The following is a 23,158-nucleotide window of genomic DNA, read 5'->3' on the forward strand; positions in this document are numbered from 1 at the left end:
GACCAGAGATGCAATATGTATTTGGATGTGGTTTGCTAGGTCTTTTGAGGATGGATAGCAGGCAATACGAGCCCCTGTCCAGTGGGTCTCCACCCCATGTTCAGGGAGCATAATAATGAGGGCCTCTCTGGCTGGTGGTGGGAGCGTTCCTGCCTCCCATCATGATTTGTACACCTATGTCAGTCTGCTGCAGTAAAGCATATAGAAGTGACTTAGCTACTGTCATTGTACCTGCAACCACAAGAGAACTAAGGAAAGGATAGGGGAGCAGAATCCACAGTTTTTCACTCTTATTTCCAGGGCAGAACAGAACCACTACAGAGCCACATGGTGCCACCTATTGGTGTGCAGAAGTATTGCTTAGAAACTTTTCTGAATCCAATCTGTCACCTCAGGATAATCTTATGGTGGGGAATCTGCGATGAGATAGGAGTATCCCCTAGAAGAAGCAATACCAAAGATAGGTAACTTGTTCTGTGGGAGACTTTTGAGATACTAGAAGAGGTGCTTTTCTATTGCTTTCTACTTCAGGCATGTTATTTGCCACACCTTACACATTTCACTCCTGAAAGCTAGTTTTCACATGTTGGCAGTCAAGAACCAGGGTAATAGTATGTGGCAAAGTGTCTCACAGGCATTTTTTCCTTCTACAAAGGTAGATCCCAACAGGGTGTTGACCTTCATGCTCCCCTCTCAACTAAAATCTAAATTCTGATAGAGAGTTCTAGCCACAAATTCCTCACATTTTGAATATTCCCCAGGCATCAGGCTGGATCAGGAATTTTTTCAGCAGTACCTTTGAGCACCAGCACCAGAGGGTGCTGCCATGCGGTTCCGCACTGATGTGTTCCACTCTGAAAATGACAAGTAGGTGCCACTCTTGCGTACTGTCAGCCCCTAGTGATGTGAATCAGGAGCTTCCTCTCATCTCTCAGACTCCTTTCCTCAATATTTCTACTAAATTCTACAGTGTGCAAGCGTTGTCTCTCCTTAAAATGACAAGTTTTAAGCCCTGTAGAGACTCTTGCAAGGAAATGTCTGTGACCAATTCTCATCTGGTGTGCCTGTGATGTCTAGGGTCAAGGCACGAATTCAGGGCCTGCAGTGACAGTGCACTGATGAATCCGACGGACATCTCTCAATGCAAGGAGAAAGTATATATTGCCATGCATAAGAAGACTCTTTGCCGAGTCTGCTCTATGTTGCGGTGCTAGTCCAAGATTCTGTCCCAGTCCTGTATCAGACATTGCCGAAACGGCTTGCAAGGCTAGTGCTCTTTGCATTCCAAGTTGTCCTGTAAGTCTAAAAGGAAGCATAATAAATCTAAGTGGGACTCAGCAACCTTTCTGATTCGCCTCTGAGTCACAGAGGCGGTGCCATTGATGTAGATCACACTCCCATAGTCAACCGACTTCGGGGCCGGTCCCACAACTGATTTTGTCACAACCCGAGTTTCTTGGGCCATCTGCCACTGTGCAACAGATCAAAGAGTTCTAAGCAGCCATACTCTGGCTCTTTGGATCCTTACCTACTCCATCTGGCACATCTTTAGGTCCCAGGAGGCAATAGGCTCCTCTGAAACCAGCTGGACCCTCTGAGTCTGTCCCAGTGCCTCTGTTCCCATTCCAGACCTGCCTCTGGCACTGCAGTCCACGCCGGTCCCTGAGACTTTGACACTGATACGAAATACATTAATTCAGGGTAAAGAGCTTACAATAATCCTGTCCGACTCCAAGACTGTGCTGCTCTGACCTCACCCGACAGCTTTAAAGGTGCCAGTTCCTCTGATTGCTTCGCCAGGTTCACAAGGACAACAATACACCTTACATTCTCTTTTTGATATGGATTTGTACAATGAATATGGTGCGGGAAGTGAGTTTGCTCAGCCAATTCACGAATCCAGTTGGTATGATGACATACAGGAAGCTAGTGTTCTTGATACTTTTCTTGAAATGGGCCTCCTCTCATTCCCTAGACCAGCCACAGAGGAATCCGGGTCCTACGCCATGATTATGCGTAGGGCAGCTGAAGTCCTTGACCTCCAGCTCCCACCTTGATGTCAAGACTAACATATTGGTGGAGGTTCTCCAGGTAGCGCAAACATCTTCCAAGCCCCTCTTGCCGTTTAATTAGGTCCTAACAGGCACCATATAAGGTGCATGGACCAAATCTTGCTGTTAACCACGAGTCAGCCGCCAGACTACATTATGCCATCACCCTGCCTCAACAATCACGTTTTCCTATCTCAGCACTCCTCCCCTCAGAGTTTGGTGGTTTAAGCATCTACAAGTAATACCAATATGCTCCCAACTACTCCCCCTGACAGAGAATCTAAATGTGTTGAAACCTAATGAGTATTTTTATCGATCTGCTTGGCACTCAGGTCTGTGAATGCCAGCTCCCTACTCGGGCTCTATTCCCATGCCCCTTGGGACTCAGTGACGCAAGTCCTCCCAGGTGTCCGTAAAAATCTTTGACCTGTTGTTGTTGTCCAAGCCATTAAGAATGACTGGGACGCTACCATTTTCGCAGTTTGTTATGACTTGGACACCACCGATTCCATTGGGCAGGCCATCTACATTAGTGTTACCATTCCCCACCGCATGTGGCTGCAGTGCACTGGTTTTTCAGGCGATGTCCAGTTGTCTCCAATGCAAATGATTTTCAATGGGACTCGCCTGTTTGGGGACAAGGCAGACTTGTCTCTTGAGCAGTTCAAGGAGAGCAAGGCCAAGACATGATTCTTGGGCTTATCTGCCCCACCTGACCACCCCCATCAAACCCTAACACTTCTTTCTCAGTTTCGGCAGAGGTAACCCTTAATGCCAACCAGTCCAACCCCAGCTTGGTGCCTAGTAGGTTTGCATTGGAGGCCCCACAGGCAGGTCAACAGGCCACCCAGATCCACTGTAGCCCCACCTTCAAAACCCTTCTAGTATGCCTTTAATGGAGCACACCACCTGGTAGGAAGCAGGTTCTGGCGATACTTGCCGGATTGGCAGGCCACAAGATCAGATTGGTGAGTCCTGCAAATTGTTCGGTAGGACTGTGCTCTCCCCTTCCTTTCTACACAGCCGTGCATTCTGCCTTCTCCCAAACGATTGATGAAGGACCAACTTTCCGTTTTGTGGCAGAAAATGCAGGTCCCTTTGGACCAGAGGACTATTGAAAGGGTGCCCACGCCAAATGAAGTAGGACATGGTTGCAATTCTCGCTACTTCCTATTGCCCAAAAAGGATGGAGGCCTCTGCCCTATTTTAGACCTGCACCCTCTCCAACCTTCCTATGGGAGGAAACATTCAAAATGCTCCCATTGGCTCGGGTCTTGTCTGCCCCAAACCCTGGAGATTGGATGGTAGCGTTGGACCTGCAGAATGCCTATTTCCATATACTCTCTCCTGCCTGCCCACTAACTGTAACTGCAGTTTGTGGTGGGACAGAAGCATTTTCAATTTGCTGTGTTCCCCTTTGGCCTCACCAGTGCATTTCAGGTGTTTGCAAAAGTGATGGCGGTGGTGGCAGCACATCTTCAGAGATCAGGGTTGCCAGTGCCTTCCTCGACAACTGCCTGTTGAAGACGGACTCACCCCAGGCAGATGTCAACCACCTCCAGACAACGGCAAACCTTCTCTCATCTTTGGGGGTTTACTCTCAACGTGTCAAAGTCGCACCTTAATCCTTCTCAGATGTTTCCCTACTTCTGAGAAATTCTAGACAAGGTTTGGTTTTGTGCTTTTCACCTGGAAAAGAGAGTCCAGGATTTTCAGGCTATGCGCACGATCTTTCAGCCTCTGTCACGGATTTCAGTGAGGTTACTGAAACTGATGCCCTCCAGCATCCTGACGCTTTAGCACTCTAGGTGGTATATGCGGGCTCAGCAGTGGGATGTGAAGTCTCAGTGGACTCAACATCAAGGGGCCTTCTTTAACCACATTAGGAAGAGACTGCAAAGGATCTGCAATGGCAGTTGCTGGACTTCGATTGATTTAGCATTAGAACCCCCTCCCTGCCTTCCCCTTCTAGAGCTGACAGTAGTGACCAATGGTTCTCTTCTGGGTTTGGGCAGCCACTTGTGAGAGGTGTAGATCAGAACCATGTGGGGTCTGCTGGAGTCCTGGCTCTATATTAACCTTCTGGAGCCGAGGGCCAAGTGCTTGGCACTGAAAGATATTCTTCCATCCATCAGGGGGAGGCTGGCTCAGGTGCATATGAACAGCACCACCGTCATGTGGTACTGCAACAAAAAGGCCAGGGTAGGGCCACGGACCCTGTGCCAGAAGACCTTATGCCGGTGGGAGTGGCTTGACCTCCACAGAATTTTCCCGATAGGGAATCTGGCAATGGCATATTTATTGGAAACCAAGACCGATAAACTCGGCCATCTGTGCCTTGAGGATCATGACTGGCAATTATACACAAAGGGGCACAAGATCTCTTCCGCAAATGGGGAGAACCATGGCTTGATCTCTTCGCCCACAAGATCTCTTCCACGAATGGGGAGAACCATGGCTTGATCTCTTCCTCACCCCTGAGAACGCACAATGTTCGCACTTCTGAGTGTTGGAGTTTCCAAGGCATCTCTTGCTCGAAGTCAAATTGCACCTCAAGTGGAACTCTGTACTTCTGTATACCTTTCCACCTACACCACTCCTGCCAGTTCTCAAGGAGATCAGGACTTACTGAACTTAAGTCATCCAGTGGCTCCAGAATGGGCATGGAGAGTATGCTATCAAGACCTTCTGGGCATGAGCATCTGTCCTCCATCAGGTTGCCCCTCTGGGAAGACCTACTGTTTTGAACTTGGGCCTTCTCAGTCTTCACCTTCAGGTACGGAGATTGAGCAGCGACTGCTGAACAAACTTGATCTTCCTTCGGAGGTGGTTAATGTAATCTTGCAAACAGGTGTCCCTTGAATAAAATTGTATATGCTTGTTGCTCAGACAAACGTATGGCTTGGTGTGACTTTCAGCGGTTTTACCCACTTCAAGTACAAGTCCTCAGATGGTTTATTGTTTTTTGTCCTTAGCCCAGCAAGGCCTTGCCTGGGCACAGTTATAGGGTACCTTTCAGCTCTTTCTGCTTTTCTGCTATTGCCAGATCAGCCCTCTTTGTTCAAGTCCCTTGTGGTGAGATTTTTGAAACGGTTACAACACTTGTTTTCCTCCCTCACTCTTAGTCATGCCTCAGTGGTCCTCACATTTCTAATGTGCACGCCATTTCAACTTCTTCCCAGCTGTTCCTTAGGACTTCTCATCCTCAAGACTGTGTTCCTTACCACCATAACATAAGCGTGATTGAACTTCAAGCTTTGGGTCAACCTGCCGTACACCACTTTCTTGCCAAGATGGTTCTGCAGAAAGTTGTGACGCTGTTCAACGTCGATCAAACCACCACACTGTTTGCTTTGTATACTCTGCCTCGCCCCTCTTAAGGGGGAGAAGAGTATTCATCACTTGGACCCTATGAGAGTGCTGAGCTTCTGCATAGATCATACCAAAGAGGAGCATGGATGTTCTGCTTTTTGTGGGGTTCTTTGGAGTGACAAAGAGCAAGGCTGTGCAGAAAAGAACCATCTCCCACTGGATTGTGCTCTGCATTAAGATTTGTCATGCACTGGCTGAAAAGCATCCAAACCGTATGAAGGAATGAGAACCCATGTTGATAAATTTAGTGCGCGCAGTCTTTATTTATAAGTTCATAAGTCCATTCTGGTGCAGTAGATAGAGATTGAATCAAAATGAAGAAAACAACCATTGATGCATAAATATATCCAGGTAGTTAAATGAATATAAGACAGTTGCAGCAGCCGAGACGTGTTTCGCCCCCTACGGTAATTCCACCTGGGGCTTTCTCAAGGCTGAAAACAATTCAGAATGAACAAATTAAGGACAGTAATAGACCTATTAAAAATAGTTTAGTGATAGATAGAGTCTGAGCATGCAAAATAACATGCAGAGCTATGACCATTCCATTCTTTTCATCCATGGACTATGTGTAGAGAAAAAATGATTAGGATAAAAAGAGTGATTAAAGATCCCTTTTAAACCGGTATATAAAGATAATATAGTTTATAATTGCTGTGAAATTAAAAGAAAATGTGATCTAGTGAAGAAATACTAGTCCATAGTTAACTGATTGTAACTATTAGATCTATCATAAAGAAAATCATTCGTTAAAATCACCCGTGAGGAAGGTGTATATTTTAAAGTAAATTTTTTAAAATATTTTTGGAAATATTTTTAAAGAATTGCTGGCACTACACCACAGCCATTCAAAGTGAGTTTTGTTAGTAGTTCATAACCATGATTAGGTCTTATTGAACATAATGTAAATAACACTGAGAAAGTGGCAAAAAAAGTTGTTGTACCAGTATAATATTCATGGTTATGCAGCACATCATTATGGTCAATGGTCTGAATTTTGAGACAAAATTTTACAAATTAAGGACTTGAGGAGAATTTGTCTCCTGAATTACTGTCACATACAATATATAAAGAAATACCAACATAGCATTGCAACAAATAATATTCAAACGATATTAACACAAAAAGTGGAGTCTAAACTACAAGGGGTCATTTAACAGTATGTTGAGTATCTGTTAGGCTGAAATTATGCATTTGCCCCGTTGACTGAGAATTGGCAATCAATCAGGAAGGGAATTTTGGACCTTTTCACACTTGATAAGAACTGGCTGAAAAGCAGCCTTCGGAAGGACTGCTTGCTCAGTCTATCAGGGCTAAAGCTGCATTAACATGCAGATATCTTGTCCTAGACATTTGCCAGGCGGCATATGAGCGTCCCGTCCCATGTACATGAGGTACTATTGCCTGGACAGTCAGGTTCGCTCGCTTGGTCCTGCAGGAGTGAGTTGAGTCTATCCACAGACCTACCTCCTAATAGGTACTGCTTTCAGTGGTGGCTGGTAAGTACCAGCGAGAGGAGGGTGGGAGTGGGGAGGCGCACACATACATGCACACTCACAACCATGCATTCACATGCAGACAAGCGTTCACACACACTCATTCACAACACTCACTCACAGATACACAGTCAAACACACAAGCATGCACAAAACAGTCAATAAAAAACCTTAGCAAGACCATGAGGGTTTTGGACTGTTGCCTCCCCTTAGGCCAGCCAAAGGGAGGAGGTAGCAGTCCCTCCCTTGTCACAGAGTAGGATGGAGTCATAGAGGCGGCTGACCCTACTCACTGTGACAAGGTGTCAGTGATGAAGACATTGAGCACTGGGCACTTCAGGGCTTAAACCTGAAGTGCCCAGGTATGAGGCTATCACTGACGCTGCCTCTTGTCAGCAGGGGAAGGGCCTCGAGGACCTTTGCTGAGCTGAGGAGGTTTTCAGCCCAGCAAAGTTCAGCTCATTCAGCCAGAAGCCTGCGCATTTAGCACGTCTCAGTCCTGGCGCATGACCTGAAATGGCCCCTCTGCTTTTAAGGACGGGCCACTGCTGACTGCTTTGGTATCTATTCAAGAGGCGAGGACTCTGCAGTTAGAAGTCTCTATGAGAAGAACAAGTTGCTTACCTTCAAATACACTCTTTCTGGTAGAGACTGTAGCCGCAGAATCTTCAGCGACCCTTTCATCCTGTGATTGGACTCTAGCCGTTAATTAGATCTCTTGTCTAGGAACAGACACACTGGCCTCCCAATTTGATTTTTGGAGCTCTGTGTTTCAGGGCGCAGACAGTCTTGAAAGCAACAGACTGCGGCGTTGCAGGGGTGCCTCCCATATAAGCTTCGCCTGTCATTTCTGGAGTGGAATGGCATCAGTGTGACCTGTATGGCGCCATCATACGGCATGAAGAGGTACTAATTAAATATTTCCCGATGCAGTCTGATGCTTAGGGAATATTCAAAGGTGAGGACTGAGGCTAGATCGAGTCTCTACCAGAAAGAGAGTCACCAAAGGTAAGTAACTTGTTCTTTTCTACAAATAACATGGAAGTGTTTAAATATATATGTAGGAGGTTTGAAAAATAAGTAACATGCATAATTCTGAGAGTGGTATTTAAAAATTCATATGTACATGTGTTCACATAAACAAATTGCTGATGTTTTGTAAAACCTGGACAGTTATTCATTTGTTATGTATGGCTTCCATAGGAAGCCTCTGTCGTTTACACCAGGCCTTTCATCTGATAATTCTTGGCTATGACATAGCAACAGTTGATAACAAAACTCATTACCCACTATTGCTGTGTCTCAAAGGCCTTCCAGGCCAGGTGACGGGCTGTCTGATGGCCTGTCAGTAGAGCGCTGCTTGTCTGCTTTTGACTGAAAGCCGAAAGCACAGCAGCAGAAGGGATAAAACAGGAAGGGAAGGTGGTGGAGGTTGGTTAAGGATGGCAGGTAATGTTTCACATTAGGGGCAGGGAGGAGAGACCACATTATGTTGCCCCATTACTCACCTGTCCCTGTGTAGCAATTAAAAGCAGGGTGTAGGAAGTTGGCTCTGTATATACTATTTCAAAGTAAGAAATAGTGTGCACAGAGTCCAAGGGTTTCCTTTAGAGGTAAGATAGTGGCAAAAAGAGATAATTCTAATGCTCTATTTTGTGGTAGTGTGGTCGAGCAGTAGGCTTATCAGAGGGTAGTGTTAAGCATTTGTTGTACACACACAGGCAATAAATGAGGAACACACACTCAGACAATTCCAGGCCAATAGGTGTTTATATAGAAAAATATATTTTCTTAGTTTATTTTAAGAACCACAGGTTCAAGATTTACAAACAATACTTTAAATGAAAGATATTTCAGTAAGGTATCTTAGGAACTTTGAATTATCACAATAGCATGTACAGTTTTGGCAAAAATGGCAATAAGCTATTTTAAAAGTGACACAGTGCAAAAATCAACAGTTCCTGGGGGAGGTAAGTAAATATTAAGTTCACAGGTAAGTAAAACTCCTACAGGGTTCAAAGTTGGGTCCAAGGTAGCCCACCGTGGGGGGTTCAAGGCAACCCCAAAGTTACCACACCAGCAGCTCAGGGCCGGTCAGGTGCAGAGGTGAAAGTGGTGCCCAAAACACATAGGCTTCAATGGAAATAGGGGTGTCCTGGTTCCTATCTGCCAGCAGGTAAGTACCCGCGACTACGGAGGGCAGACCAGGGGGGTTTTGTAGGGCACTGGGGGGGACACAAGCAGGCACAGAAAGTACACCCTCAGCGGCACTGGGGCGGCCAGGTGCAGAGGGCAAACAGGCGTCGGGTTTTCAATAGGATTCAATTGGGAGACCCGGGGGTCTCTTCAACGATGCAGGCAGGCACGGGGGGCTCCTTGGGGTAGCCACCACCTGGGCTAGGCAGAGGGTCGCCTGGGGGTCGCTCCTGCACTGGAGTTCGGTTCTTTCAGGTCCTGGGGGCTGCGGGTGCAGTGTGGTTTCCAGGCGTCGGGTTCCTTGAAGCATGCAGTCGCGGTCAGGGGGAGCCTCTGGATTTCCTCTGCAGGCGTCGCTGTGGGGGATCAAGGTGGTCAACTCTGGTTACTCACGGGCTCGCAGTCGCCGGGGAGTCCTCCCTGTAGAGTTAGTTTTCCGCAGGTCGAGCCGGGCGCGTCGGGTGCAGAGTGGAAAGTCTCACGCTTCCGGCGGGAAACGTGTGTTCTTTAAAAGTTGCTTCTTTGTTGCAAAGTTGCAGGTTTGTTGAACAGGGGAGCTTCTTGGTCCTTTTAGATGCAGGGTAGTCCTCTGAGGCTTCAGAGGTCGCTGGACCCTGTGGGATGCGTCGCTGTTGCAGTTTTTCTCAAAGTGGGGAGACAGGCCGGTAGGGCTGGGGCCAAAGCAGTTGGTGTCTATGTTTTCTCTGCAGGGCTGCAGGTCAGCAGTCCTTCTTCGTCTTCAGGTTGCAGGAATCTAGTTTCCTAGGTTCTGGGGAGCCCCTAAATACTGAATTTAGGGTGTGTTTAGGTCTGGGAGGGCAGTAGCCAATGGCTACTGTCCTTGAGGGTGGCTACACCCTCTTTGTGCCTCCTCCCTGAGGGGAGGGGGCACATCCCTTTTCCTATTGTGGGAATCCTCCAAAACCAAGATGGAGGATTTCTAAAGGCAGGGGTCACCTCAGCTCAGGACACCTTAGGGGCTGTCCTGACTGGTGGGTGACTCCTTGTTTTTCTCATTATCTCCCCTGGACTTGCCGCCAAAAGTGGGGGCAGTGTCCAGGGGGCGGGCATCTCCACTAGCTGGAGTGCCCTGGGGCATTGTAACACGAAGCCTGAGCCTTTGAGGCTCACTGCTAGGTGTTACAGTTCCTGCAGGGGGAGGTGTGAAGCACCTCCACCCAGAGCAGGCTTTGTTTCTGGCCTCAGAGGGCACAAAGGCCCTCACCACATGGGGTCAGAAACTCGTCTCTCAGCAGCAGGCTGGCACAGACCAGTCAGTCCTGCACTGAACAATTGGGTAAAATACAGGGGGCATCTCTAAGATGCCCTCTGTGTACATTTTTAAATACATCCAACACTGGCATCAGTGTGGGTTTATTATTCTGAGAAGTTTGATACCAAACTTCCCAGTATTCAGTGTAGCCATTATGGAGCTGTAGAGTTCGTTTTTGACAAACTCCCAGACCATATACTTAATATGGCCACACTGTACTTACAATGTCTAAGAATAGACTTAGACACTGTAGGGGCATATTGCTCATGCAGCTATGCCCTCACCTGTGGTATAGTGCACCCTGCCTTAGGGCTGTAAGGCCTGCTAGAGGGGTGACTTACCTATGCCACAGGCAGCATTTTGTGTACATGGCATCCTGAGGGGGATGCCATGTCAACTTTCCCTTTTTCTCCCCACCAACACACACAATCTGCAATGGCAGTGTGCATGTGTTATCTGAGGGATCCCTTAGGGTGGCACAACATATGCTGCAGCCCTTAGGGACCTTCCCTGGTCACAGGGCCCTTGGTACCACTGGTACCTTTTACAAGGGACTTATCTGTGTGCCAGGGGTGTGCCAATTGTGGAAACAATGGTACATTTTAAGGGAAAGAACACTGGTGCTGGGGCCTGGTTAGCAGGGTCCTAGCACACTTCTCAGTCACGTCAGCATCAGTATCAGGCAAAAAGTGGGGGGTAACTGCAACAAGGAGCCATTTCCTTACACAGGGGCAGATCATTTGGGGCCATACATATCATAAAACAATAAGATGGGTAAAAGTAAATTGTGGGGTTCTTTCTGAGTGACATTAGATGTGCAACTAGAGAGAAGCTCTGGTTGTCCATTTGATGTCACTCAGATCCCCTTTGTGAAACTCGTTCCTGTAATACACTGTTGCCAATCTGTATTTCTATATATTGTGTCGATTCCCTACCTCCACAGAGAAAGTCAGGGGGATAGAGGAACCAGTGTAACTGCGCACTCAGTTGTTTTGTTGTGTTTTATTTATTTTACTGAGGCCTAAAATCCCGTTCTAGCTAAATAGTTAAAATTGTTTTCACGTAATCCTTGGCGATTTACTTAAAAAATACATTCTCAGCTTTCGACCTCAACGAATATTAATGATTCTTATGTTTTTCAGACTGTTTCTATTAATTACCTAATCTGTTATTGGTGTGAGTTGATTTAATGCACAGTATAATACAGTTTTTCCTCAATTAATTGTGCTATTACCTCTCATTTCCTAATACAGTATGACAGACTGAAACAGGAGCGAGATGATGCTGTCAAAAAGCTGGATGAGTTCAATAAAAGTGAGTATATATTGAACGTTTGCATGTGTGTAAACACCAGTTGCTGTTTTTGAGACATACTTTAGAAATTCTTATGAATTCCACTATTGCTTGCAGAAGCATACTATATTTGCTCATACAAAAAAACTATGACCGATTTACTTATCTCTTGCTGATTTTGTGTTATGTTGTTGCTTCTAGAAAGCCCTTTCCTCGGACTGCTACCAATGTTTGGGGATATTTCATCCATTACACAGATTTACTCGTAGCCTGGACCATAGTATATTTCTAACCACGTCAGGGTGGGGATGGGCCATAAAGAAGTTTGCAAATCCTTGCAAACATACTTTTATGAGTGTTAACAAAATTCACAGAGTATTCTATATTGGAATTCACATTTTCCCATTCTAGCAGATTACTCATACTTACAACAAGTAAATCTTTTTACAAGTTTAAATCGAAGGTTTGTGAATGCCAAACGTATATTTGCACCTATAAAATTAGTGATTTGTGTCTAGTTCAACTTAAGAGTGCAAATTGATTTGAGAATTAGACCTATGTAGACTACTGCTTAGTCTTTGTTTAAATTAGGATGGGCACCAGAGTTTTCAGAAGCACGTGCATAATAATGTAAAGAAAGTAATTTTGCCATTGGGAGTAAACAGCAATGCAGTTTTATAGGGTTGTTGCACACTGGCCGAAATCCTTGTTATCACTGTGGTTGATCAGTGTGTAAGTGTATTAACATACCTTTGGTCTGGTATGACAGTGTTCGTAAGTGACATCACACTCCATCTGACTTCCCGAAGATAATGTAGAACGTGGTAAGACACAATGTATGGCCCCCGACAGTGCACCTTTTTACAGGTTTTAGCAAGCAAAATTGAATAGCAAAGGTGTCCTTGTGGTAATGAACAACAAGTCATAATCCCAGAGACTAACCACCAGCTTCAGAAGCTAGCAGTACCTCAAGGACCACTTACTTTTTAAAACGTCATTAGTACGATTTATTGAATGATAAAGACTGCAGAGGTGTGTCACAGAGGTAGCAACTGATGTACACGAGTTAACACGGTGGGAGCCATTGGCCTGCACATATCACTGCAATAGATTGTGGCGTGGGGCGGCGGAGCATAGTTGTCTTGAATGAAGACACAAAGATTCTTCAACAAGCACTGATCCTGGTGTAGTGGGAAAGGAGACACGAGAGAGGGCACATCATGAGAAATAAACACATATGTTGCTCTTGCCCACCTTTTAATTGAGAGCACCCCGATCACATTCCAACCCCTCATAGCCCACAAAATAACTGGCAAGGCTGTGATGTGGGCCTGGATGACATTCTTAAATAGTGGGGGCAAACATATTCACATATCTAACATGCAGCCTTGTTCATGGTAGTTGAGGTATGTTTTTTAAGAACGTAAAACAGGTATAGGTGCCAACCGGAAGATATACGAGAATAATCACTACAAACAAGCTATTTCTGACTGTCAAACACCAAAGCAAATTTTGAACTCCACTCGTACTTGGGCACGGCTTTCGGTTTAGCTTTGTTCTATTGTTTTGACAGCATTGTGTACCCACTCCTCTCAGGCGGATCTCACAACGCACCCTACGAGAAACACTGTGATGTGTTTTAAAATACCAGTGCAATAAAACTAGCAATTAACCTGTCAAAACAATGCTGCTGCAGAGAGGAAGAAGTAAACTCTGAGATCCGAGGGAAGCCCGCATCACATTGGTAAAAAATGGAAGTGAAATTATGAATAACTGGATTACATGTAAATAGAGGTAGTATATGTTCCAACAAGGAGTTCAAAAATAGTGCACGTCCTTTCACCACTAGTGCTTGTCAGCTGTGCTCTGAGCTGAATAGCAGCACCCTTTAGATAAACTTCTAGCTCTCAAGCGCTTTTTAAATACGTGTGCGTCTTCCTCTATTTTTCTCTTTCTGTGCACACGCACTCACTGTTGCTGTCTTTCCCTTCCTGACTCTCACTCATATCTCCTTCTCACTATCTTTCTCTAACTTTTCTCTCCTTCCACCTTCTTCCAGTGCCTATATATATATATATATATATATATATATATATATATATATATATATATATATATATACATATACACACACACACACACACACATATGTCAAATTCCCTAGAAGGAGCCAAGAAAATATCCAAAATGTAGCACACTTTTGTTTTTGTGTTTCTAAGTGGAAACAAGTGCTGTGCAAAAAGTTATGTTTTTTTTTTCTGAAAGTGGACTAAACCAAAGGTTTGCGGTACTAAATTCACACACTTCCCAGCTTTCAGGGTCACACAGAGTTGTAAAAAAATAATCTTTTTTTTTTTTTTTACCACAGTGTTTGCATTTTCATAAGTGGTGGTTGATTTTTTCTATTTTGTTTTGTGGACGAAACAGGTGTGAAACCCATGGGTGAGCCAGGAAACCTATCATTTCTTACAGATTAGACTAAATTAAACAAGGTGCCATGCGTGTTGTTGTCTCGTGGTTTTTCTCAAAGAATCTAATAGTTGAAATCTAAAAAATAATGAAAACGTAGAAAAAAATAGGTGACATTTTCATATGTATTTTTGTGCCTCGATGACCATGATCGTTATGCTGTATGTTGGTTCTCCAAAATCACACAATAACTATAGCCAACAACAGAGCTGCAGTCTACAGTGTTTTTTTTTAATTGTGTACCTACCATGCATCAATTTTTATGGTAAAATCTGATGAATGGAAACTAGATATAAAGGAAATAGGTTTTTTTTTAATGTGTCTAATATATTGAGCTTAAGAATAAAGGTTATTTATACATCTGGCTTACATTCGGGAGCCAAAAATGGAGAGAAATTAATTTGATAATAAGAAATGTTCTGCTAGCCTGTATTTCCCAAATTTATCTCAGTAAAGAATGGTAGCCCAGTTTTATGGTTGGATCTGTTGGCACAACAAAATAAGCCCCAAAACACAAGGAAACATTAATATTTCACTGTGAAAATTGACCTGTTCTACTGAATAATGCTGCTTTTGGGCTTGACCAACACTCGGGGAAACCTGTGCAACCCATATATTTCTAAAAACTAGGTACTAAGGGGAGTCCTGGCTGGTGTGACTTGCATGGATTCCACTATGGTTTCTTACAGTGCCCCACAAATGTCACATTTCTCAAAGGGAACGTCCTGGAATCTGCAGGTATCCCCAAATTTCCTACCACCCAGTGTTCCCACACTTCTCTAGATATAAACAATACCTCACTTCAATGGAGTACTCATGGAGCCTCCACACGTAACATTCTGGATTCCATCCTAGACTCTGCCCCAAAATAGCCCAACTCAATGTGAAACCACATCTTAACACACACGTTTAAGGTTTACGGAATGGCACTTATGATTCCTGACCAGACAGAGCATTCAACCCTCTGCCTTCATGATCCCCTCAAGCAAACATGCCTTCTCCATAACAGATGTTCAAAAGACATTAGCAACATATCTTAAGGCAGTTCTGTTTCTTCTCAACTTCTTAGCATTTATGTTATTGTCCTCAGACAGACTCTCATTCAAATAGTTTACATTTTTTCAGAAGGTTGTTGAAAAAATATTGTAGTACAAGGAAAAAGAAAACAAGATAAAATAATATTGCAAGGTATAATGATAACTTTCTGTGGAGACTTTTAAAATGTTTTTTTTTTTGGTAGTGTATTCTTGAAATCCCTAAAATCCCCTAACTTACAACAATAACATTTTGGGAAATTAGCCCTCCTTCATCAACAGTGGCATGCTTCATCATCGGGTTCTTCGTCTTGAAATTATTTCTGTTGGGATGGGATCGACCACGCTAGTGAGAGCATATATGTTGTTTAGTCTTTGTTATGCTGGATCTAGAGTGGTACAAAAATATTTATTGACGGTTAATTAAAACCATTCAATTTAAGAGAAAATAAAAGGAAATTGCAACTATGTTCAAAAGGAAATTAATAGCAAACCCTGAATGTATGGTTAAACATACAAAAAATGTCCTATGGAGGTGGAGCTGGAGCTCATTTATGTCTCGACTGATAGTTACCAAATTAAAGCTAGTGAACATTGCCCTAATGCCTGGTATTTGAATGCATTTGACAACAGAGAAGAACCATTGAGTAAATAGCATTCCCTAAACTCATAAAAGAGATCGCAACAATGTACAAGATTTAGAGTGATTTTTAGTAAAATTGCCTCGGAAAAAAATCATTCCATTATTTATTGCGTACTGATAACAATGATCAGACAAAATCTGCATCTTCTTTCCTTTCAGTCAAAAGGCTTATTTGGTATTTTAGATGTATTTATTAGGTTGCTCTCTTATGGAGCACTGTTAGTTAATTCAGGGTCTTGTGTTTAGCCACAGTGCATGTTGTTTGTGCTGGACTACCTTCTATCAGTCTTCCACCTGTGTTCCATTCCTTGGCGTGTGTCTGCTTATGCCATCTTGAGTTGGAGGGGCTGTCCGTAGCCTCAATAACTAGGTGTTTTTTTGGACCATGTGTTCAGTGTCCAGCCTCAGAATGTGTGTGTGCGTGTATATTATCCCCTTGGACATAGCAGGTGCCAGACTGGGGGGGGGTAGCGGTCCCCTGGCCATCAGTGACTGCTAGAGGGGAGGCCACACGTTCTCCCTCCCACGAATATACCCTGTGGGGGAAGGGTATGGGAGCTGTTTAACAGCCCCGGGAAGTGTCTTTCTCCAATCAGATCTCAGCACGAGATTGGGAGAGGTTGTGAATCCTTTGCGTCCCTATATAAACAAATATGAATTCCCTTTTAATTTTTCAAAAACTACTGAACGGATTGACAACAAGGGCTCTTCTGGACCAAGAGCTACCTTTCTGCCAAATTTGTTGTAATGCCGTCCAGTGGTTTGGGCGTTATCGCTGTTTAAAATCCCTAGGGAAAAATGAATGGGGAGAATGTGTTTTGGCACCCCCCTCCCTTTTACTTGTCCCCCACTTGACGCATTGCCCTGACACTTTCCAGGCAGCAGCAAAGTGGAAGGCCTATTTTCTTTGAAAATTTTGGGAAGATTCATGAACCAGTGCCAAAGTTATTTGCAAAACAAAAAACGCTCTTTCTATAGAAACTGGGTCCTAGTGGCGATCACCACTATTATATATTTATTTATATATATATATATATATATATATATATATATATATATATATATATAGCCAATCAGCTTGCAAAAAGCGATGCGTTTCGACCTCTGCGGTCTTCTTCTTTGGCCCAAATCATTACATTGAAGCTACTTGAAGCGCCATCTGTTAATTGTGTCGTTTTTTTGGATTTATTACGGGTCCTGCGCCCATATCTGTGCACTGACTCCGCGAGGCACAACCAGGAAGAGTAGCAGGAACTGTCTCATATATATATATATTTATATATATACACACACACAACCACCCACCCACCCTAATAAATTTGTCAGGGGATTTCATACCTGCTTTGCTGTCCTTTGTTTCATTCTGCATGCCCTGTGAATCTTCAGCTTGAGTAGTTACCACATGATTAGGAAACTTGGCAGTATATCATCTAAGAAGCAGTCTGTGTCGTTTTTTTTTCCCTCCTCAGTCCCTAAGTGGTCATGTTTGTCTGTCTTGTCTATCATTACACCTTGTGGTATAGATGTTTGTTTTGTTACGTTTTTAGTTCCCTGATTATCGGATGTTGGTAACTAAGCAGGAACTCCTGTTTCCCCCAAGTCCATCAGTCTCAGGAGACAAACCTGCAATGTTTCATCCACTGATAGCACTGGAGAGCTTTTCCTCAAGCCTGGCCAACTCGTAGAGAAGCCTCTACTTAAGTGCCTCCAAACTGCAGGTTAATGGTTGGGATCTACACCACCAGATGTTCAGCTTTTCCAGTTCAGTATAAACCAGATGTTTGTAGATTGTGGCGAGGGTGGCCATTGAAATCCAAGCACTAACAAATAAACACCAAAGAAGTACCAGTCTAAGATGTAGGAGCTCGCAGATTTCCTGAGACGCTGACGAAAAAAAGGTAGAAGAAAAAGAGTCAAAAATTACTTGCAGAGCTGAAGACAGTAAAGCAGAAACGAGTGCCTTAAAACACCCTAAAAACAATCTAGGGACTTTTTTATGGTGCAGCTTCCTGGCGTGATCTGGGGATGAAAATAGTACATCCCAATTTTCAGCGTATGAATGGAATGGTGACACTGTTTTGGTTAGTGTAGCACTAAAGTAGTGACAGGCTCCTTTCGATAGCAGTCATGGCATGCAATTGAAAGGAATACTAGGACTGGCCATCACCCTCCCCTGAACAGTAAAAACCCTTGGACATATGTTGAGAAGGAAAATGATGCCTCATGGAACGTCTTATGCAAAATGCGGTATGCAAAGCAGGACCAGAGAACCAAAGGATTTCAATAATAGCAGTAATCATCCTAATTGCTTTTTTCTGCTAAGGTTTGGGTCTTTTTAGAAGCCCCATTTATTGTAACTACGATTGCCGGTGGTCTTAAAGTACCCTTTCTTGCACATCCAGAGTGGCCTTCCTTACGACATAGAGGTGTACCACTGGAGGACAAGGGTTATGGAACTTGCATGTTGTCCCTGACACCGAGAGGCTTACTGGGGTTATATAAACATGATCGAAATGGTTTCCTAACTTTGCTTCCATAGTAGAGAAGTATCTGAGTTGCTTATCTAGTGCTACATCAGCCACCTGTACAGCGGTCTTGGTTAATCCCCTCTCAGAAATCTGCATGACCACAACATAGACATCTACTGACGCTTTATGCGCTTGTCTTTATTGCAGATAGTGGACACTGGGTCTAATTTTGGTGCAGGGGTCTTCAGTCACCCTAGTGCTGATTACTCCACTCCCTGCTTTTTCTTCTCACAGCTCTCACTATGCTCACCTATGTAGACGGCCTTTGTCAGATCATTGTGCAGGATTAGAAGGATGCTGCAACAATACTAGTTCTTTTTGAAGCACCCCTGCCAAGTGGACAAGGGTTGGTATTTCAACAAAAATGTCCTATGAAAACGAAGTTCATTGACTCGGTTATGGTCCATGTCACTAATGAGCACCAGTGGTGCTAGGAGTAGTGGAGAGCAGCGCCGAGTATGTAGACATTACATAATACAGTCACGTAATCATACTGAAACATAGACGGTGGCATTCCTACAGTAGGCTAGTTGGAATAAATGAATCCTTGGCAGTCTGCGGACAAAGCATCCATTCGAAGGACTGATATCTACCCATCCTACTGCGTATACCTGAAAATTCCACCTCCCTCTGTTTTGTCTTCAGAAATTTAGAGCGACCACAGTTGGGTAACACCTTGCTTTGTGGCCCTCACTTTCGAATACAATTCAAATACATTTATTTTAAAAAAGACCTCTAGAAATTGCCAACACAAAAACTGTAAAAGACAGCAAGCACGCAACAGTTTTGAACAGCAAAAATGAAAAATGTCAACCCTCCCCAGTCTTTTTGTGAACCGGGACCATTGTTAAAAAGAAAATGCTGAATTCCTATGAAAGCACAAACAGGGCTGGGTTTGTTTATAACACTTGAAGCTCTAATTTGTGCTTTTTTCACCCCTCCCTCTCCTTTTCAAGCAATAATAATTGAACGCGTCTTTCAGTTTCTTTCACAGTTGTGAAGAATGTGCCTCGTTCGCGCGCTGACAGAATGCCTGTCGTATTAGGGCATTTAAGGAAATATTAGCGCCCATTATTGCAGCGGAAACACAAAGGGCAATTATCCCCGATGAAGAGCTGTTTGGTGCTTTGTGTCGGTGAATAAACTTGGCCTCAGCTCAGCATCCATTTGTTCTCCTGGCATAAACACATATTGTGCGCCGTTCCTAGTTTAATGGGCGCTCCCTCCCTCCAACTCCTGCCATCTCCCACCCTGTTATTTTCTAAGCCCGACAGCTGCTTTTTTTTAACTGGCCCTGCAGCGGTGGGTTCAACGCTTTCGAAAAACCGGTTTAATTCCTCAGAACTGGTATATAAATTGGGGAATGTAGTAGGTAAGTAAGTAGTTATTGTGGGTCCAGTGGCGTAACGCAAATTGGTGCTCCCCTTGCAGAATATGATTAGGGGCTCTGAGTGTCTCCTCGATATTCATTGGTCTTGGGCTTAATGGGGCCCCTTTAGTGATTGGGGCACCACTGGAGCCCCCCGCCGTCTGCGCGGCCCTGGGCGGGTCGGCTGTCGTTTTCACAGACACTCGCTTCTTTTCGATTTGGAAGTAGGAAGGCCGAAGGCTTTGTGCTGTAATGATAAGGCCACTAAGTCATCTCTCGACTTCCTCGTCGAGTCTTCAGTGGAGTTCAGTGCTAGTCTGCCAGGAGCGATGGTACATTATACTGGCATATCTCCGGAGTTATACCGTATCCTCCCGCCAAAACTGGCAGCGGCGATCGCCCGCAGTCCAAGAAACTCTCAAGGCCTGCACTTGCGACGTGTCCAGAGCTCGTCCCGTGCACTCGCGGAGGCAGTTTTCCCTTCCAATCCTGTTTATTTACAAGGCCTACTAGTAATTACGCTTAACGTGTCATTTAAGCGGGTGACGGTGGGGGAGGTGGCGCCCTTGCCGTGAGGCACGTGTAAGCGACGGCGGCAGAGCGCGAGTGTCTGTCTTCAGCGACACTGCCGGCAGCTTTTAGTCCCCATGCCCACCCGACTGCTGGTGGGAGATGCGCTGTCCAGATTGATAATGCCCAGGACCGCGCTCATCAAGCCATAATTAGACATCACTCAAATCTGCCACTGTTAATAACAGTGTTGATCCATGTTTTCCTTTCTTTGCGGCGACTGCAACTACTAATTAGTTAAGTGGTTTTTCGGTTGGCCTGCATGTGTTTTTCTGCACAGTATTATTACCTCTGAAAATACATATGGATGTTAGCTGCACTTTTGGCCACTTAGCGGTGTGCTGCGAATTTTAACATGAGCAAGATACGTTCTATTCACAGGGTCTTAACATTTTTTGAGACGCAGGAGGTATAAACCCATATTTTGGGTATAGAATTGTAAGACCACAAGTACATTTCAGATTTAGCGTATAATACGTTTTCTGTAGAAGAGTGGTGGCTGGGCATTATTGCTGGGTATAATGTTTTTCATTGATTGGAGTGGGATGTTGTAATATGTAATCACACATTCGTAATGGGAAATGTGTGGTCAAGGACGCTTTTATTCAGGCAATATTATTGCCTGTTATTTGATATTGGTATACTAAATGGAAATTACATTATTTGTAAATACATCTGACCTATGTCTTCTCGCTACAAGTACCTACAGATACTAAAATACACTTGTTCGGATAACAAAACATCCGTATTAGCCTGTACAGCAGGTGACTTATGGTTTCACAGTGTAATTGATGACCAGGCCTGTTCGTCCATCTGGGCACCCAGGATCTGGAACAAAATCTCCATATCCATCAGGGCTGCCCCAATAGTGCCTCAACTTAGGAAAGAGTTGAAGATGCAACTATTTCAAGAGGCTTCATGACACTGAAGCAACAGTACAATTCTGCTCCCAAAATCTGGCTTCCTCTCTTAGCACTTGTTCACTGTGACCACTGCCTTTGAGCCTGCACAGCGCAATGCGGCATTTCAGCTAGGTTTGCGCTCTACAAGTACGACATAAATACTTACAGACATTCATACCTACAGAATGGTTTGTCACCGTTGCCTGCAACTGTGTAGCTCTGTCTGCCTTTATTATTGGATGAAGCCAGAGGCAGGCCGTTGGTGGGATCGGAAATAATGCAGTGGCAGCGGCAGCTGCAGTAGTGATCCCAAGTGGCTGACTACACTGATGCAAACTGGAGGCATTCAGGTGCCTTGTTGATTGCATATGGCGGGCAGTAGCTGAGATGCCAAAGACCCTCTGAAAGTGAGTGACTTCTTCTCTCAGCACCGCTTCCTGCATCACCTACCATGCACTAAGAGCGCAATTCAAAACTCCAGACGGGACATCTTGTTTGGGGTCAAGGGCAACAAGTTTTTATGTTTACTTTGTCCTTGGGACAAGTAGGCCCAACCCCCTGCAGCACAAACCCTTTGGCTGCCTGTTTACAGAGAGTGGAATTCTCTGCAGTTGAGGTAATGTGTTTCCAAAAGATAATGCTGTTCGAACTTGTATTTATGGTTCATTATTTGAAAGCCTTCATTATTAGGGTGAGTGCTGTAAATAAATGTTTTAAGGTCACACTTCACTACTGACGTTGGTTCCAGTACAAAAAAAAACAAAAAACGTGTACACACATGTTTGAAAAGTTTAGGCTAAGAGGCTAAGTATAATGCTCCCAGAATGCTCTCTGATTATATGCAAATGAGGTGTCATTTAGTAAAATGTGTTGATGCATGCTAGTATTTCCCAAAAATATTTCTAATGGAAAATCAGTGTAACCATTTTCAACACGATTATGGGAAGCATGAAAATAAACAAACACTGACAAAGCCAACTGATCTGACATATTTTTATAAGTCTTTTAGTTTCATCAATGCGTGTCTTGTTTTGACATGGCTTTTGTAACACTTTATTGTTGTGGGAGCTACCAGGCCCTCAACATTGTAACAAACATTGGCAAACCCCCCCCAAAAAGTTTTTGAACTCTTAAAGCACACGTTGCCACCAGCGGCATAACAAAGGCCCGCAGCCGCCCTCCAGGGGGCCCCTCCAGCACAGCACCTGCCCTGAGTGAGTCTGGAGAGGGGGCTCCTCCATGTTCTTTGCAAAGGGGCACCCTCCAGTTTCGTTACGTCACTGATTGCCACTGTAGTTCCTGACACTGAACAAAACTACTTTGTGTGGCAATATGCTCCTTGTGGAAGAGCAGAATGCGATCACTCACAGTAAAGCCAGCCGAAAGAGAGAGAAATAGAAGTTTAATAAAAACAAAATGTCTTTGTTAACACCAGACCTAATTAGGGACCAAGACCCACATGTAGGTAGCTTTTTGCATGTCGCAAACAGCGACTTTCGCTGTTTGCGACATGCAAAAAGCACATTGCGATGCACAAACCCAGTTTTGCGATTCAGTAACCTGGTTACCGAATCACAAAACGGGTTTGCGACTCGCAATTAGTAAGGGGTGTTCCCTTCCTAATTGCAACTCGCAGTGCAATGTAGGATTGTTTTGTGACCGCGAACGCGGGCGCAAACCAATCGCAGTTTGCACCCATTTCAAATGGGTGCTAACACTTTCGCAAAAGGGAAGGGATCCCCATGGGACCCCTTTGTGAATGTCACTGTAAACATTTTTTCAGAGCAGGCAGTGGTCCTGCGGACCACTGCCTGCTCTGAAAAAATGAAACGAAAACGTTTCATTTTTCATTTTTGTTATGCATCTCGTTTTCCTTTAAGGAAAACGGGCTGCATTACAAAAACAAACAAAAAAAACTGCTTTATTTAAAAGCAGTCACAGACATGGTGGTCTGCTGACTCC

At 44.3% G+C, this 23,158-nt stretch overlaps 1 protein-coding gene across 1 annotated transcript in view; it reads left to right on the forward strand.

The window, feature by feature from the left end:
• SHTN1 (shootin 1) overlaps window positions 1-23,158 on the forward strand; it is a 541,662-nt gene that overhangs the window by 165,900 nt on the left and 352,604 nt on the right. The window contains exon 3 of the mRNA XM_069239264.1: window positions 11,642-11,702. Within this exon, the coding sequence (XP_069095365.1) occupies window positions 11,642-11,702 (61 nt within the window). The remainder of the gene's footprint in view (window positions 1-11,641; window positions 11,703-23,158) is intronic.

The sequence above is a fragment of the Pleurodeles waltl genome, chromosome 6 (assembly GCF_031143425.1).
Source record: "Pleurodeles waltl isolate 20211129_DDA chromosome 6, aPleWal1.hap1.20221129, whole genome shotgun sequence".
NCBI classification, from domain to species: domain Eukaryota; kingdom Metazoa; phylum Chordata; class Amphibia; order Caudata; family Salamandridae; genus Pleurodeles; species Pleurodeles waltl.